This window comes from Tachypleus tridentatus, chromosome 13 (genome assembly GCF_004210375.1).
Source record: "Tachypleus tridentatus isolate NWPU-2018 chromosome 13, ASM421037v1, whole genome shotgun sequence".
NCBI lineage: Eukaryota > Metazoa > Arthropoda > Merostomata > Xiphosura > Limulidae > Tachypleus > Tachypleus tridentatus.
In genome coordinates this window covers 176,521,632-176,540,733 of record NC_134837.1, presented here as the reverse complement: position 1 = coordinate 176,540,733, position 19,102 = coordinate 176,521,632, and the positions used below count along the sequence as shown (strand labels likewise).

General features: G+C 29.4%; 1 protein-coding gene across 1 annotated transcript in view; it reads left to right on the top strand.

The window, feature by feature from the left end:
- The first annotated feature begins 230 nt into the window (after positions 1–230).
- LOC143236384 (epithelial sodium channel subunit gamma-like) overlaps positions 231–19,102 on the top strand; it is an 83,346-nt gene continuing 64,474 nt past the window's right edge. Inside the window, exons 1-2 of the mRNA XM_076474649.1 lie at positions 231–261; positions 519–774. Coding sequence (XP_076330764.1) covers positions 231–261; positions 519–774 — 287 coding nt within the window. The remainder of the gene's footprint in view (positions 262–518; positions 775–19,102) is intronic.

The window sequence follows — 19,102 nt, the reverse complement described above, 5'->3', positions numbered from 1 at the left end:
TCCTTTTGTTTTCTACTCAAAGTGCTTCATAAAGTTTGCTCAACTTATAATTCTTAACCCAATTTAACTAAAACTTCACTAAACAGTGAATGATGTTTATCGTCATTCCAGACGAAGACGTATAGTGAATAACGTTACACCTTAATGCCTCTGGAATATGCACAAAACAATAACGAATTCAAGTAAGTCTGTTTACCTAAAGCACCCATTTTTCATCTCTGTTTACTTGCATGGCTAGCGGACCTGCTGAACGGAATCCAGGTAAGTCTATATACAGTGAGCAGAATGCAAGAAAACTAGGTAGGCGATGCCGTTCACGATAAGACAGATGATAGCTCAGTTCCTCTAGTATTATCTTTCTTCTTTCTGGTCTGAGGAGTATGCACTTGATTACTGCTGCGCTCGTGTTTTATCTTGTCTTATCGAGTGTATTATCTTCAGTCTTGGAATTCTCCACTCATTTCTCCTTACGTCTTCCGTACTTTTCTATGTATGACAGTACATTAACATACGTTTAGCGTATTTCAAAGATGATTGTGGACGAACGTGTATAGACAGACGCCTGTACATCACAGATATTATACCAAACAGCTCTATGTTAGCTATCGCGATTAGAACATATCACAGAGACAACTCACTTGAAATTCGCTATCTCTTTGGTTTTGTTTTGAGTCCCCAGACTGCTAATGAACTCTGGGGCACCTTGAATGTTGATGCACCATCGGTGATTCTTGGGCAGATTTTACTTGGTGGCGCCCATCATTTCTTCAGATCGTAGAAAAGGCAATTACTTAACACAAATCCCCTCAACTCTTGGGCTATTCTTTTACCAACAATAGTGGGATTGGTCGTCATATATAACGCCTACACGGCTGAAAGGGTAAACATGTTAGGCGAAAGAGATTCCAATCCGCGTCCCGCATATGGCGAGTCGGACGTCCTAACCACCAGGCAATGCTAGGCCCCATTATCTTTACGTCGCCTTTATTAGTAGAAATGGGATAGTATATTTATAAGCAGAACTTAAAAAAAGAGGGTTCTTTGTGAAAGCAAAACAGTCATATGAGTGTTACACATACGAACAAACTGAAGTCTCCAAAGTCCCTTATTCATTGAAAGAGCTCCGTGTCTCATGCAATACGATGTGCTTAGAGAAAACTGTTATAAAAAGTTAAATACTTTTGAGTTTCAAACTTTATATTACTCTTGTGTATGCATTCGCTTACAGTACGATTTATTATAATCTAACTATTGATAATTCCAAATGATGTTTTATATACACAGTTTAACTTACAAGTACACTACTATATTTATATACATGTTACCTTACACAAGTATTCTAAAAAATTGCAAGTGTTTTACGTAACAGCAAAGTTTACATTGTAAAATGTGTGATTAAACATAGTTTCTGTGTAACCTAACAAACCTACACAGTGTTATAGGTTATATAGCATATTACACAGAGTACCCTCTATAACGTTACACAGTTTTTTTAGAGTGTATAGTTTACAAGTTCTTTCGTAAAGTATTTGTAACAAATTCATTTTGATATTTTCCTAGACTTAACCCTGTGTAGCATTATTTGACAGTAAAACTCAAATTACTAGTTTAATTACCTGTAAGTATCTGTTAAGAGTAACCGACTAAATTTAAAAAATAGAGAATAGTATTTCGATTATGAACAAGAAAAAACTTAAAACATTATTTTTCGATTAAGCGTAATATGTGTAATAGTGCAAAACTAGATGCATTGGAACGTTGGCTAAAGAAACAAGAGGGAATCCTCAACAGCCACGGCAATTGAATTTTTTTGGACAGAATTAGAGCAGATAAATCTATGACACTTTTCTTTTTATTTACCATATTTTCTGCGCCAGCAATACCAAATATGTTGCGTACTTATACGTGATTTGGTTTTATTACTCACCAAGATATCTACCAGCCTACTCTCAAATTAAAATTATTTTACACTCGATTAGAGTAAATTCATCTACGAGACCGTGAGCGTGATCAGTTACATCAATCGAAAGGGTTTGACCTCTTGAGTACAAAACTGCAATTAGATCTCAAATCGGTTAGGAGATGGTTGAGCTGTGAGCTAAAAGTTTGTACTTTAAAAAGAAAAAACAAACAAACTCGGATACTTTCTATGAACCGATATGCGGCGACTAAAAATATGGAAAGGTATCTCGATTATAAAGAAGAAAACTTATAGCCCATTTTATTTATTAAGCGTTTTATGAGTAATTGTGCAAAACTTGACTTACAAGAGCACTGATTAAATAATGACAGCTTTGGATTCATTCTGTGTATTCTCATTAGAAAAAAAAACGGTCGACCCTTCGCAGGAAAATAACACTGAAATGCGTTTATCTTTCTACACATTGTTATTGAAACAATACAATACAACTTTATACTAATCTCTTAGGGATAAATAGTTTAAGTGATATATGTGTGTGAGAGAGTGATATAATAAAAAGTTATCTGAAATAGTATTTCGATCTATTTTCATCATAACTTTGTGAAACTTATTTAAACATTTTTTATGATTTTTGTGTATATAAAAATTCAAATAGATATTAATGCACTTGTAAAATTAATGACTTATATCTCAAATGGCACTTTGATATTTATAGAATAACTCTGTGAAACTGCTTTGATAATGTCTAAGTTTTTTTTGTTGTAGCTGAAAATTCAAATAGATATATATACCTGTAAAATGGCCCTAGTGGCACTAAGGTATATCTGCGGACTCACGTTGCTAGAATCCGGGTTTCGATACTCGTGGTGAGCAGAGCACAGATAGTCCATTGTGTTGCTTTGTGCTTATTAACATCAAACAAATACCTGTAAAATTAACGAAATGTTTTTCAAAAAGTACTTCGATCTGTTTATAGCATAGTTTTGTAAAACTTACTTAGCTATTTTATAAGATATTTCTACTGGTGTAGCTTCAAGTTTATCTAGGTAAATACGCCTATTACATGAGATCTTTATCCGAGCCCTATACTTGCAGTGAAATAACTGCTTTATACTACAGAGAAAATGATTTACAAGTATAGAGTAGGCGTTTCATCTACCCTTTGAAAATTCTCTTATTACCCTTCATAACACGTCTATACACAATGCATCACCATTTACTTTCTCACTTATGTGTTTCTGTTAGGCTTAGCCACTATCATTAATCGTACAAACTCCGTGTGTTTGATGTGTGAGATTGTAGATGAGTTCAATGCACGAACGTCTTCTTTGCATCTTTTACGTGTGTACATTGAACTTTTGTTCTGGTGTTCATGTAGAGTTTGAAAGTATGTGCTGACTGAGGTTTAAAATAGATGTTAGTGAATGAAATCAATTAAAATAAAGTACCAAATACGTTATCGGTTATATATAGTAACGAAAATAACATGGGGGTTTACACATTCTGTTACACATGTGTATATATAAATAGTAATTCTCTCAAGCATTCATGAAGTTTATTTCGCTTTTTTCAAAGTTTCAGGTACTTTAATTAAGTGTAATAAATGTAATTTCAGTAGGCGTTCTGTCATTAAATAATTGTGTTTGTTCTTGGCAGCAAAAGATGCATGATAAGCCATATGCTTTGACCCTCTACAGGGATCGAAGTTTGCATTTTAGCGTTACAAACCTTTCAGTTATTTGTTCAGCCACTGGTGTGTGAGAAGTGTAAAGGTTAATAAATCATTTCCAAACTGTGGTAAAAAACCATAACAACCAACTACAATATTGTAAAAATGGTGATACGATTTGATATTCATTTTTATCTGATAATGAATGTTAACAAACTTTCCCTTTTGTTTTTCGTTATCATAATGACTGTAATAGTTTCACAAAAGATGAAGTAAGCACTAGAATAGCAGGGGAAATAGAAGTAAAACCCATTGTACCAGTTTTACAATAGATGATGTAAACACTAGAATAGCTGGGGTATATAAAAGTAAAACCCATTGTAACAGTTTCACAATAGATAAAGTAAAAACTAGAATAGCTGGGGTACATAAAAGTAAAACCAATTGTAACAGTTTTACAATAGATAAAGTAAACACTAGAATAGCTGGGGTGTATAAAATTAAAACCCATTCTAACAGTTTCACAATAGATGAAGTAAACACTACAATAGCTGGGGTGTATAAAAGTAAAACCCATTGTAAGAGTTTCACAACAGATAAAGTAAACACCAGAATAACTGGGGTATATAGAAGTAAATTCAAATGTAACAGTTTCACAATAAATAAAGTAAACATTAGAATAGCTGGGATATATAAAAATAAAACCCATTGTAACAGTTTCGCAAGAGATAAAGTAAATACTAGAATAGCTGAAGTATATAAAAGTAAAACAAATTGTAACAGGTTTACAATAGATAAAGTATATACTTGAATAGCTGGGGTATATAAAAATAAAACATATTCTAACAGTTTCACAATAGATAAAGTAAACACTAGAATAGCTGGGGTATATAAAAGTAAAACCCATTGTAACAGTTTCACAATAGATAAAATAAACACTAGAATAGCTGGGGTACATAAAAGTAAAACCAATTGTAACAGTTTCACAATAGATAAAGTAAATACTAGAATAGCTGGGGCATATAAAAGTAAAATTCATTGTAAGAATTTCAAAATAGATAAAGTAAACACTAGAATAGCTGGGGTATATAAAAGTAAAACCAATTGTAACAGTTTTACAATAGATAAAGAAAATACTTGACTAACTGGGGTATATAAAAGTAAAACCCATTGTAACAGTTTCACAACAGATAAAGTAAATACTCGAATAGCTGTGGTATGTAAAAGTAAAACCAATTGTAACAGTTTCACAATAGATGAAGTAAACACTAGAATAGCTGGGATATATAAAAATAAAACCCATTGTAACAGTTTCACAACAGATAAAGTAAACACTCGAATAGCTGTGGTATGTAAAAGTAAAACCAATTGTAAGAGTTTCACAATAGATAAAGTAAACACTAGAATAGGTGGGGTATATAAAAATAAAATCGATTGTAACAGTTTCACAATAGATAAAGTAAACACTAGAATAACTGGGGTATATAAAAGTAAAACCCATTGTAAGAGTTTCACATTAAATAAAGTAAACACTAGAATAACTGGGGTACATTAAAGTAAAAACAATTGTAACAGTTTCACAATAGATAAAGTAAATACTAGAATAGCTGGAGTGTATAAAAGTATAACCCATTTTAACAGTTTCACAATAAATTAAGTAAATACTAGAATAGCTCGGGCATATAAAAGTAAAATCCATTGTAAGAGTTTCACAATAGATAAAGTAAATACTAGAATAGCTGGGGTGTATAAAGTAAAACCCATTGTAACAGTTTCACAACAGATAAAGTAAGTACTAGAATAGCTGGGGTATATAAAAGTAAAACCAATTGTAACAGTTTTACAATAGATAAAGTAAACACTAGAATAGCTGGGGTACATAAAAGTAAAACCAATTGTAACAGTTTCACAATAGATAAAGGAAATACTAGAATACCTGGGGTATATAAAAGTAAAACCAATTGTAACAGTTTCACAATAGATAAAGTAAATACTAGAATAGCTGGGGTGTATAAAAGTATAACCCATTGTAACAGTTTCACAATAAATTAAGTAAATACTAGAATAGCTGGGGCATATAAAAGTAAAATCCATTGTAAGAGTTTCACAATAGATAAAATAAACACTACAATAGCTGGGGTGTATAAAAGTTAAACCCATTGTAACAGTTTCACAACAGATAAAGTAAACACTAGAATAGCTGGGGCATATATAAGTAAAATCAATTGTAAGAGTTTCATCGTAAGTTGTAAGAGGGGTTTAACAATACCATTGTAACAGTAAAGTAAAGTAAGTACTACAATAGCTGGGGTATATAAAAGTAAAACCAATTGTAACAGTTTTACAATAGATAAAGTAAACACTAGAATAGCAGGGGTACATAAAAGTAAAACCAATTGTAATAGTTTCACAATAGATAAAGGAAATACTAGAATACCTGGGGTATATAAAAGTAAAACCAATTGTAACAGTTTCACAATAGAAAAAGTAAATACTATAATAGATGGGGTGTATAAAAGTATATCCCATTGTAATAGTTTCACAACAAATTAGGTAAATACTAGAATAACTGAAGCATATAAAAGTAGAATCCATTGTAAGAGTTTCACAATAGATAAAGTAAACACTAAAATAGCTGGGGTATATAAAAGTAAAACCCATTGTAACAGTTTCACAATAGATGAAGTAAACACTAGAATAGCTGGAATATATAAAAATAAAACCCATTGTAACAGTTTCATAACAGATAAAGTAAATACTCGAATAGCTGTGGTATGTAAAAGTAAAACCAATTGTAACAGTTTTACAACAGATAAAGTAAATACTTGAATAGCTGGGGTACATAAAAGTAAAACCAATTGTAACAGTTTCACAATAGATAAAGTAAATACTAGAATAGCTGGGGCATATAAAAGTAAAATCCATTGTAAGAGTTTCACAATAGATAAAATAAACACTAGAATATCTGGGGTGTATAAAAGTAAATCCCATTGTAACAGTTTCACAATAGATGAAGTAAACACTACAATAGCTAGGGTGTATAAAAGTTAAACCCATTGTAAGAGTTTCACAACAAATAAAGTAAACACTAGAATAGCTGGGGCATATATAAGTAAAATCAATTGTAAGAGTTTCACAATAGATAAAGTAAGTACTTGAATAGGTGGGGTGTATAAAGTAAAACCAATTGTAACAGTTTCACAACAGATAAAGTAAGTACTAGAATAGCTAAGGTATATAAAAGTAAAACAAATTGTAACAGTTTTACAATAGATAAAGTAAACACTAGAATAGCTGGGGTACATAAAAGTAAAACCAATTGTAACAGTTTCACAATAGATAAAGGAAATACAAGAATACCTGGGGTATATAAAAGTAAAACCAATTGTAACAGTTTCACAATAGATAAAGTAAATACTACAATAGCTGGGGTGTATAAAAGTATATCCCATTGTAACAGTTTCACAATAAATTAAGTAAATACTAGAATAACTGGGGCATATAAAAGTAAAATCCATTGTAAGAGTTTCACATTAGATAAAGTAAACACTAGAATAACAATGGTATATAAAAGTAAAATCCATTGTAAGAGTTTCACAATAGATAAAGTAAATACTAGAATAGCTGGGGTGTATAAAGTAAAACCCATTGTAACAGTTTCACAACAGATAAAGTAAATACTAGAATAGCTGTGGTATATAAAAGTAAAATCCATTGTAACAGTTTTACAATAGATAAAGTAAACACTAGAATAGCTGGGGTACATAAAAGAAACACCAATTGTAACAGTTTCACAATAGATAAAAAATACTAGAATACCTGGGGTATATAAAAGTAAAACCAATTGTAACAGTTTTACAATAGATAAAGTAAACACTAGAATACCTGGGGTATATAAAAGTAAAACTCATTGTAACAGTTTCACAATAGATAAAATAAACACTAGAATAGCTGGGGTACATAAAAAAAACCAATTGTAACAAACACAATAGATATCTAGAATAGGTGTATAAAAGTAAATTCCATTGTAACAGTTTCACAATAGATGAAGTAAACACTACAATAGCTGAAGTGTATAAAAGTATAACCCATTGTAACAGTTTCACAATAAATTAAATAAACACTAGAATAGCTGGGGTGTATAAAAGTAAAACCCATTGTAACAGTTTCACAATAGATGAAGTGAACACTACAATAGCTAGGGTGTATAAAAGTAAACCCCATTGTAAGAGTTTGACACTAGATAAAGTAAACACTAGAATAACTGGGGTATATAAAAGTAAAATCAATTGTAACAGTTTCACAATAGATAAAATAAACACTAAAATATCTGGGGTGTATAAAAGTAAATCCCATTGTAACAGTTTCACAATAGATGAAGTAAACACTACAATAGCTGGGGTGTATAAAAGTTAAACCCATTGTAGAGTTTTACAACAGATAAAGTAAACACTAGAATAACTGGGGTATATAAAAGTAAAATCAATTGTAACAGTTTTACAATAGATAAAGTAAATACTAGAATAGCTGGGGTACATAAAAGTAAAACCAATTGTAACAGTTTCACAATAGATAAAGTAAATACTAGAATAGCTAGTGTATATAAAAGCATAACCCATTATAACAGATTCACAATACAATAAGTAAATACTAGAATAGCTGGGGCATATATAAGTAAAATCAATTGTAACAGTTTTACAATAGATAAAGTAAGTACTAGAATAGCTGGGGTATATAAAAGTAAAAGCAATTGTAACAGTTTCACAATAGATAAAAAAAACACTAGAATAGCTGGGGTATATAAAAGTAAAACCAATTGTAACAGTTTCACTTTAGATTTGATTAAACTGGACTAGAATAGCTGGGTTACATAAAACATCTGCCCAATTGTAACAGTTTCACACAAGTCCCGGCCTTTCTTTCCACTGCTGCCTTTGCCTGTAAAAAACAAACAGCATTTAGAGAACATCTTCCACCCAATAGTCAAGAATAATAACGATAATAATTTATTAAAATAATAATAAAAAAAATAAATAAAATGTAACAAAATCACCACTTAATCTTAATAAACACTAGAATAGCTACAAAGTGTATAAAAGTAAAACCCATTGTAACAATTTCACAATAGATGAAGTAAGTACTTGAATAGCTGGGGTGTATAAACTAAAACCCATTGTAACAGTTTCACAATAGATGAAGTAAACACTACAATAGCTGGGGTGTATAAAAGATAAACCCATTGTAGAGTTTTACAAAAGATAAAGTAAACACTAGAATAACTAGGGTATATAAAAGTAAAACCAATTGTAAGAGTTTCACAATAGATAAAGTAAACACTAAAATAGCTGGAGTGTATAAAAGTAAAACCCATTGTAACACTTTCACAATAGATAAAGTAAACACTAGAATAGCTGGGGTGTATAAAAGTAAAACCCATTGTAACAGTTTCACAATAGATAAAGTAAACACTAGAATAGCTGGGATATATAAAAATAAAACCCATTGTAACAGTTTCACAACAGATAAAGTAAACACTAGAATAGCTGGGATATATAAAAATAAAACCCATTGTAACAGTTTCACAACAGATAAAGTAAATACTAGAATAGCTGTGGTATCTAAAAGTAAAACCAATTGTAACAGTTTCACAATAGATAAAGTAAATACTAGAATAGCTGGGGTATATAAAAGTAAAACCCATTGTAACACTTTCACAATAGATAAAGTAAACACTAGAATAACTGGAAAACATAAAAGTAAAACCAATTGTAATAGTTTCACAATAGATAAAGGAAATACTAGAATACCTGGGGTATATAAAAGTAAAACCAATTGTAACAGTTTCACAATAGATAAAGTAAATACTAGAATAGATGGGGTGTATAAAAGTATATCCCATTGTAATAGTTTCACAATAAATTAAGTAAATACTAGAATAACTGAAGCATATAAAAGTAAAATCCATTGTAAGAGTTTCACAATAGATAAAGTAAACACTAAAAAAGCTGGGGTATATTAAAGTAAAAACAATTGTAACAGTTTTACAATAGATAAAGTAAATACTAGAATAGCTGGGGTGTATAAAAGTAAAATCCATTGTAAGATTGTAAGAGTTTCACAATAGATAAAGTAAACACTAGAATAGCTGGGGTGTATAAAAGTAAAACTCATTCTAAGAGTTTCACAACAGATAAAATAAACACTAGAATATCTGGGGTGTATAAAAGTAAATCCCATTGTAACAGTTTCACAATAGATTAAGTAAACACTACAATAGCTGGGGTGTATAAAAGTTAAACCCATTGTAAGAGTTTCACAACAAATAAAGTAAACACTAGAATAGCTGGGGCATATATAAGTAAAATCAATTGTAAGAGTTTCACAATAGATAAAGTAAGTACTTGAATAGGTGGGGTGTATAAAAGTATAACCCATTGTAACAGTTTCCCAATAAATTAGGTAAATACTAGAATAGCTGGAGCATATAAAAGTAAAATCCATTGTATGAGTTTCACAATAGATAAAGGAAATACTAGAATACCTGGGGTATATAAAAGTAAAACCAATTGTAACAGTTTCACAATAGAAAAAGTAAATACTATAATAGATGGGGTGTATAAAAGTATATCCCATTGTAATAGTTTCACAATAAATTAAGTAAATACTAGAATAACTAAAGCATATAAAAGTAAAATCCATTGTAAGAGTTTCACAATAGATAAAGTAAACACTAAAATAGCTGGCGTGTATAAAGCAAAACCCATTGTAACAGTTTCACAATAGATAAAGTAAACACTAATATAATTGGGATATATAAAAGTAAAACCCATTGTAATAGTTTCACAACAGATAAAGTAAATACTAGAATAGCTGTGGTATGTAAAAGTAAAACCAATTGTAACAGTTTCACAACAGATAAAGTAAATACTAGAATAGCTGGGGCATATAAAAGTAAAATCCATTGTAAGAGTTTCACAATAGATAAAATAAACACTAGAATATCTGGGGTGTATAAAAGTAAATCCCATTGTAACAGTTTCACAATAGATGAAGTAAACACTACAATACCTAGGGTGTATAAAATTTAAACCAATTGTAAGAGTTTCACAACAAATAAAATAAACACTAGAATAGCTGGGGCATGTATAAGTAAAATCAATTGTAAGAGTTTCACAATAGATAAAGTAAATACTTGAATAGGTGGGGTGTATAAAAGTAAAACCAATTGTAACAGTTTCACAACAGATAAAGTAAATACTAGAATAGCTGGGGTATATAAAAGTAAAACCAATTGTAACAGTTTTACAATAGATAAAGTAAATACAAGAATAGCTGGGGTATATAAAAGTAAAACCAATTGTAACAGTTTCACAATAGATAAATAAAATACTAGAATAGCTGGGGTGTATAAAGTAAAACCCATTGTAACAGTTTCACAATAGATGAAGTAAATACTACAATAGCTGGGGTGTATAAAAGTTAAACCCATTGTAGAGTTTTACAACAGATAAAGTAAACACTAGAATAACTGGGGTATATAAAAGTAAAACCAATTGTAAGAGTTTCACAATAGATAAAGTAAACACTAGAATAGCTGGGGTATATAAAAGTAAATTCAAATGTAACAGTTTCACAATAGATAAAGTAAACACTAGAATATCTGGGGTATATAAAAGTAAAACCCATTGTAAGAGTTTCACATTAGATAAAGTAAACACTAGAATAACTGGGGTACATTAAAGTAAAAACAATTGTAACAGTTTCACAATAGATAAAGTAAATACTAGAATAGCTGGGGTATATAAAAGTAAAATCCATTGTAAGAGTTTCACAATAGATAAAATAAACACTAGAATATCTGGGGTGTATAAAAGAAAATCCCATTGTAACAGTTTTACAATAGATGAAGTAAACACCACAATAGCTGGGGTGTATAAAAGTTAAACCAATTGTAACAGTTTCACAATAGATAAAGTAAACACTAGAATAGCTGGGGTATATAAAAGTAAAACTCATTGCAAAAGTTTCAAAATAGATAAAGTAAACACTAGAATAGCTGGGTTACATAAAAGCAAAACCAATTGTAACAGTTTCACAATAGATAAAATAAACACTAGAATACTGAAGGGTGTATAAAAGTAAATCCCATTGTAATAGTTTCACAATAAATTAAGTAAATACTAGAATAACTGAAGCATATAAAAGTAGAATCCATTGTAAAAGTTTCACAATAGATAAAGTAAACACTAAAATAGCTGGGGTGTATAAAAGTAAAACCTATTGTAACAGTTTCACAATAGATGAAGTAAACACTAAATAATTGGGATATATAAAAATAAAACACATTGTAATAGTTTCACAACAGATAAAGTAAATACTAGAATAGCTGTGGTATGTAAAAGTAAAACCAATTGTAAAAGTTTTAAAATAGATAAAGTAAATACTAGAATAGCTGGGGCATATAAAAGTAAAATCCATTGTAAGAGTTTCACAATAGATAAAATAAACACTAGAATATCTGGGGTGTATAAAAGTAAATCCCATTGTAACAGTTTCACAATAGATGAAGTAAACACTACAATACCTAGGGTGTATAAAATTTAAACCCATTGTAAGAGTTTCACAACAAATAAAATAAACACTAGAATAGCTGGGGCATATATAAGTAAAATCAATTGTAAGAGTTTCACAATAGATAAAGTAAGTACTTGAATAGGTGGGGTGTATAAAGTAAAACCCATTGTAACAGTTTCACAACAGATAAAGTAAATACTAGAATAGCTGGGGTATATAAAAGTAAAACCAATAGTAACAGTTTTACAATAGATAAAGAAAATACAAGAATAGCTGGGGTATATAAAAGTAAAACCAATTGTAACAGTTTCACAATAGATAAAGTAAATACTAGAATAGCTGGGGTGTATAAAAGTAAAACCCATTGTAACAGTTTCACAATAGATGAAGTAAATACTACAATAGCTGGGGTGTATAAAAGATAAACCCATTGTAGAGTTTTACAAAAGATAAAGTAAACACTAGAATAACTGGGGTATATAAAAGTAAAACCAATTGTAAGAGTTTCACAATAGATAAAGTAAACACTAGAATAGCTGGGGTATATAAAAGTAAATTCAAATGTAACAGTTTCACAATAGATAAAGTAAACACTAGAATATCTGGGGTATATAAAAGTAAAACCCATTGTAAGAGTTTCACATTAGATAAAATAAACACTAGAATATCTGGGGTGTATAAAAGAAAATCCCATTGTAACAGTTTCACAATAGATAAAGTAAACACTAGAATAGCTGGGATATATAAAAATAAAACCCATTGTAACAGTTTCACAACAGATAAAGTAAACACTAGAAAAGCTGGGATATATAAAAATAAAACCCATTGTAACAGTTTCACAACAGATAAAGTAAATACTAGAATAGCTGTGGTATCTAAAAGTAAAACCAATTGTAACAGTTTTACAATAGATAAAGTAAATACTTTAATAGCTGGGGTATATAAAAGTAAAACCCATTGTAACACTTTCACAATAGATAAAGTAAACACTAGAATAACTGGAAAACATAAAAGTAAAACCAATTATAATAGTTTCACAATAGATAAAGGAAATACTAGAATACCTGGGGTATATAAAATTAAAACCAATTGTAACATTTTTACAATGGATAAAGTAAATACTAGAATAGATGGGGAGTATAAAAGTATATCCCATTGTAACAGTTTCACAATAAATTAAGTAAATACTAGAATAACTGAAGCATATAAAAGTAAAATCCATTGTAAGAGATTCAAAATAGATAAAGTAAACACTAAAATAGCTGGGGTATATTAGAGTAAAAACAATTGTAACTGTTTCACAATAGACAAAGTAAATACTAGAATAGCTGGGGTGTATAAAAGTAAAATCCATTGTAAGATTGTAAGAGTTTCACAATATATAAAGTAAACACTAGAATAGCTGGGGTGTATAAAAGTAAAACCCATTGTAAGAGTTTCACAATAGATAAAATAAACACTAGAATATCTGGGGTGTATAAAAGTAAATCCCATTGTAACAGTTTCACAATAGATTAAGTAAACACTACAATACCTAGGGTGTATAAAATTTAAACCCATTGTAAGAGTTTCACAACAAATAAAATAAACACTAGAATAGCTGGGGCATATATAAGTAAAATCAATTGTAAGAGTTTCACAATAGATAAAGTAAGTACTTGAATAGGTGGGGTGTATAAAAGTATAACCCATTGTAACAGTTTCCCAATAAATTAGGTAAATACTAGAATAGCTGGAGCATATGAAAGTAACATCCATTGTATGAGTTTCACAATAGATAAAGGAAATACTAGAATACCTGGGGTGTATAAAAGTAAAACCAATTGTAACAGTTTCACAATAGAAAAAGTAAATACTAGAATAGATGGGGTGTATAAAAGTATATACCATTGTAATAGTTTCACAATAAATTAAGTAAATACTAGAATAACTAAAGCATATAAAAGTAAAATCCATTGTAAGAGTTTCACAATAGATAAAGTAAACACTAAAATTGCTGGCGTGTATAAAAGTAAAACCCATTGTAACAGTTTCACAATAGATGAAGTAAACACTAATATAATTGGGATATATAAAAATAAAACCCATTGTAATAGTTTCATAACAGATAAAGTAAATACTCGAATAGCTGTGGTATGTAAAAGTAAAACCAATTGTAACAGTTTTACAACAGATAAAGTAAATACTAGAATAGCTGGGGCATATAAAAGTAAAATCCATTGAAAGAGTTTCACAATAGATAAAATAAACACTAGAATATCTGGGGTGTATAAAAGTAAATCCCATTGTAACAGTTTCACAATAGATGAAGTAAACACTACAATACCTAGGGTGTATAAAATTTAAACCAATTGTAAGAGTTTCACAACAAATAAAATAAACACTAGAATAGCTGGGGCATGTATAAGTAAAATCAATTGTAAGAGTTTCACAATAGATAAAGTAAGTACTTGAATAGGTGGGGTGTATAAAGTAAAACCAATTGTAACAATTTCACAACAGATAAAGTAAGTACTAGAATAGCTGGGGTATATAAAAGTAAAACCAATAGTAACAGTTTTACAATAGATAAAGGAAATACAAGAATACCTGGGGTATATAAAAGTAAAACCAATTGTAACAGTTTCAGAATAGATAAATAAAATACTAGAATAGCTGGGGTGTATAAAGTAAAACCCATTGTAACACTTTCACAATAGATGAAGTAAATACTACAATAGCTGGGGTGTATAAAAGTTAAACCCATTGCAGAGTTTTACAACAGATAAAGTAAACACTAGAATAACTGGGGTATATAAAAGTAAAACCAATTGTAAGAGTTTCACAATAGATAAAGTAAACACTAGAATAGCTGGGGTATATAAAAGTAAATTCAAATGTAACAGTTTCACAATAGATAAAGTAAACACTAGAATATCTGGGGTATATAAAAGTAAAACCCATTGTAAGAGTTTCACATTAGATAAAGTAAACACTAGAATAACTGGGGTACAATAAAGTAAAAACAATTGTAACAGTTTCACAATAAATTAAGTAAATACTAGAATAGCTGGGGCATATAAAAGTAAAATCCATTGTAAGAGTTTCACAATAGATAAAATAAACACTAGAATATCTGGGGTGTATAAAAGAAAATCCCATTGTAACAGTTTTACAATAGATGAAGTAAACACTACAATAGCTGGGGTGTATAAAAGTTAAACCAATTGTAACAGTTTCACAATAGATAAAGTAAACACTAGAATAGCTGGGGTATATAAAAGTAAAACTCATTGCAAAAGTTTCAAAATAGATAAAGTAAACACTAGAATAGCTGGGTTACATAAAAGCAAAACCAATTGTAACAGTTTCACAATAGATAAAATAAACACTAGAATACTGAAGTGTATAAAAGTAAATCCCATTGTAATAGTTTCACAATAAATTAAGTAAATACTAGAATAACTAAAGCATATAAAAGTAAAATCCATTGTAAGAGTTTCACAATAGATAAAGTAAACACTAAAATTGCTGGCGTGTATAAAAGTAAAACCCATTGTAACAGTTTCACAATAGATGAAGTAAACACTAATATAATTGGGATATATAAAAATAAAACCCATTGTAATAGTTTCATAACAGATAAAGTAAATACTCGAATAGCTGTGGTATGTAAAAGTAAAACCAATTGTAACAGTTTTACAACAGATAAAGTAAATACTAGAATAGCTGGGGCATATAAAAGTAAAATCCATTGTAAGAGTTTCACAATAGATAAAATAAACACTAGAATATCTGGGGTGTATAAAAGTAAATCCCATTGTAACAGTTTCACAATAGATGAAGTAAACACTACAATACCTAGGGTGTATAAAATTTAAACCAATTGTAAGAGTTTCACAACAAATAAAATAAACACTAGAATAGCTGGGGCATATATAAGTAAAATCAATTGTAAGAGTTTCACAATAGATAAAGTAAGTACTTGAATAGGTGGGGTGTATAAAGTAAAACCAATTGTAACCATTTCACAACAGATAAAGTAAGTACTAGAATAGCTGGGGTATATAAAAGTAAAACCAATAGTAACAGTTTTACAATAGATAAAGGAAATACAAGAATACCTGGGGTATATAAAAGTAAAACCAATTGTAACAGTTTCAGAATAGATAAAGTAAATACTAGAATAGCTGGGGTGTATAAAGTAAAACCCATTGTAACACTTTCACAATAGATGAAGTAAATACTACAATAGCTGGGGTGTATAAAAGTTAAACCCATTGTAGAGTTTTACAACAGATAAAGTAAACACTAGAATAACTGGGGTATATAAAAGTAAAACCAATTGTAAGAGTTTCACAATAGATAAAGTAAACACTAGAATAGCTGGGGTATATAAAAGTAAATTCAAATGTAACAGTTTCACAATAGATAAAGTAAACACTAGAATATCTGGGGTATATAAAAGTAAAACCCATTGTAAGAGTTTCACATTAGATAAAGTAAACACTAGAATAACTGGGGTACATTAAAGTAAAAACAATTGTAACAGTTTCACAATAAATTAAGTAAATACTAGAATAGCTGGGGCATATAAAAGTAAAATCCATTGTAAGAGTTTCACAATAGATAAAATAAACACTAGAATATCTGGGGTGTATAAAAGAAAATCCCATTGTAACAGTTTCACAATAGATGAAGTAAACACTAGAAAAGCTGGGATATATAAAAATAAAACCCATTGTAACAGTTTCACAACAGATAAAGTAAAGACTAGAAAAGCTGGGATATATAAAAATAAAACCCATTGTAACAGTTTCACAACAGATAAAGTAAATACTAGAATAGCTGTGGTATTTAAAAGTAAAACCAATTGTAACAGTTTTACAATAGATAAAGTAAATACTTTAATAGCTGGGGTATATAAAAGTAAAACCCATTGTAACACTTTCACAATAGATAAAGTAAACACTAGAATAACTGGAAAACATAAAAGTAAAACCAATTATAATAGTTTCACAATAGATAAAGGAAATACTAGAATACCTGGGGTATATAAAAGTAAAACCAATTGTAACAGTTTCACAATAGAAAAAGTAAATACTAGAATAGATGGGGTGTATAAAAGTATATCCCATTGTAATAGTTTCACAATAAATTAAGTAAATACTAGAATAACTAAAGCATATAAAAGTAAAATCCATTGTAAGAGTTTCACAATAGATAAAGTAAACACTAAAATTGCTGGCGTGTATAAAAGTAAAACCCATTGTAACAGTTTCACAATAGATGAAGTAAACACTAATATAATTGGGATATATAAAAATAAAACACATTGTAATAGTTTCATAACAGATAAAGTAAATACTCGAATAGCTGTGGTATGTAAAAGTAAAACCAATTGTAACAGTTTTACAACAGATAAAGTAAATACTAGAATAGCTGGGGCATATAAAAGTAAAATCCATTGTAAGAGTTTCACAATAGATAAAATAAACACTAGAATATCTGGGGTGTATAAAAGAAAATCCCATTGTAACAGTTTCACAATAGATGAAGTAAACACTACAATAGCTATGGTGTATAAAAGTTAAACCCATTGTAAGAGTTTCACAACAAATAAAGTAAACACTAGAATAGCTGGGGCATATATAAGTAAAATCAATTGTAAGAGTTTCACAATAGATAAAGTAAGTACTTGAATAGGTGGGGTGTATAAAAGTATAACCCATTGTAACAGTTTCCCAATAAATTAGGTAAATACTAGAATAGCTGGAGCATATGAAAGTAACACCCATTGTATGAGTTTCACAATAGATAAAGGAAATACTAGAATACCTGGGGTGTATAAAAGTAAAACCAATTGTAACAGTTTCACAATAGAAAAAGTAAATACTAGAATAGATGGGGTGTATAAAAGTATATCCCATTGTAATAGTTTCACAATAAATTAAGTAAATACTAGAATAACTAAAGCATATAAAAGTAAAATCCATTGTAAGAGTTTCACAATAGATAAAGTAAACACTAAAATTGCTGGCGTGTATAAAAGTAAAACCCATTGTAACAGTTTCACAATAGATGAAGTAAACACTAATATAATTGGGATATATAAAAATAAAACCCATTGTAATAGTTTCATAACAGATAAAGTAAATACTCGAATAGCTGTGGTATGTAAAAGTAAAACCAATTGTAACAGTTTTACAACAGATAAAGTAAATACTAGAATAGCTGGGGCATATAAAAGTAAAATCCATTGTAAGAGTTTCACAATAGATAAAATAAACACTAGAATATCTGGGGTGTATAAAAGTAAATCCCATTGTAACAGTTTCACAATAGATGAAGTAAACACTACAATACCTAGGGTGTATAAAATTTAAACCCATTGTAAGAGTTTCACAACAAATAAAATAAACACTAGAATAGCTGGGGCATATATAAGTAAAATCAATTGTAAGAGTTTCACAATAGATAAAGTAAAAACTTGAATAGGTGGGGTGTATAAAGTAAAACCAATTGTAACCATTTCACTACAGATAAAGTAAGTACTAGAATAGCTGGGATATATAAAAATAAAACCCATTGTAATAGTTTCATAACAGATAAAGTAAATACTCGAATAGCTGGGGTATATAAAAGTAAAACCAATTGTAACAGTTTTACAACAGATAAAGTAAATACTAGAATAGCTGGGGCATATAAAAGTAAAATCCATTGTAAGAGTTTCACAATAGATAAAATAAACACTAGAATATCTGGGGTGTATAAAAGTAAATTCCATTGTAACAGTTTCACAATAGATGAAGTAAACACTACAATACCTAGGGTGTATAAAATTTAAACCCATTGTAAGAGTTTCACAACAAATAAAATAAACACTAGAATAGCTGGGGCATATATAAAGTAAAATCAATTGTAAGAGTTTCACAATAGATAAAGTAAATACTTGAATA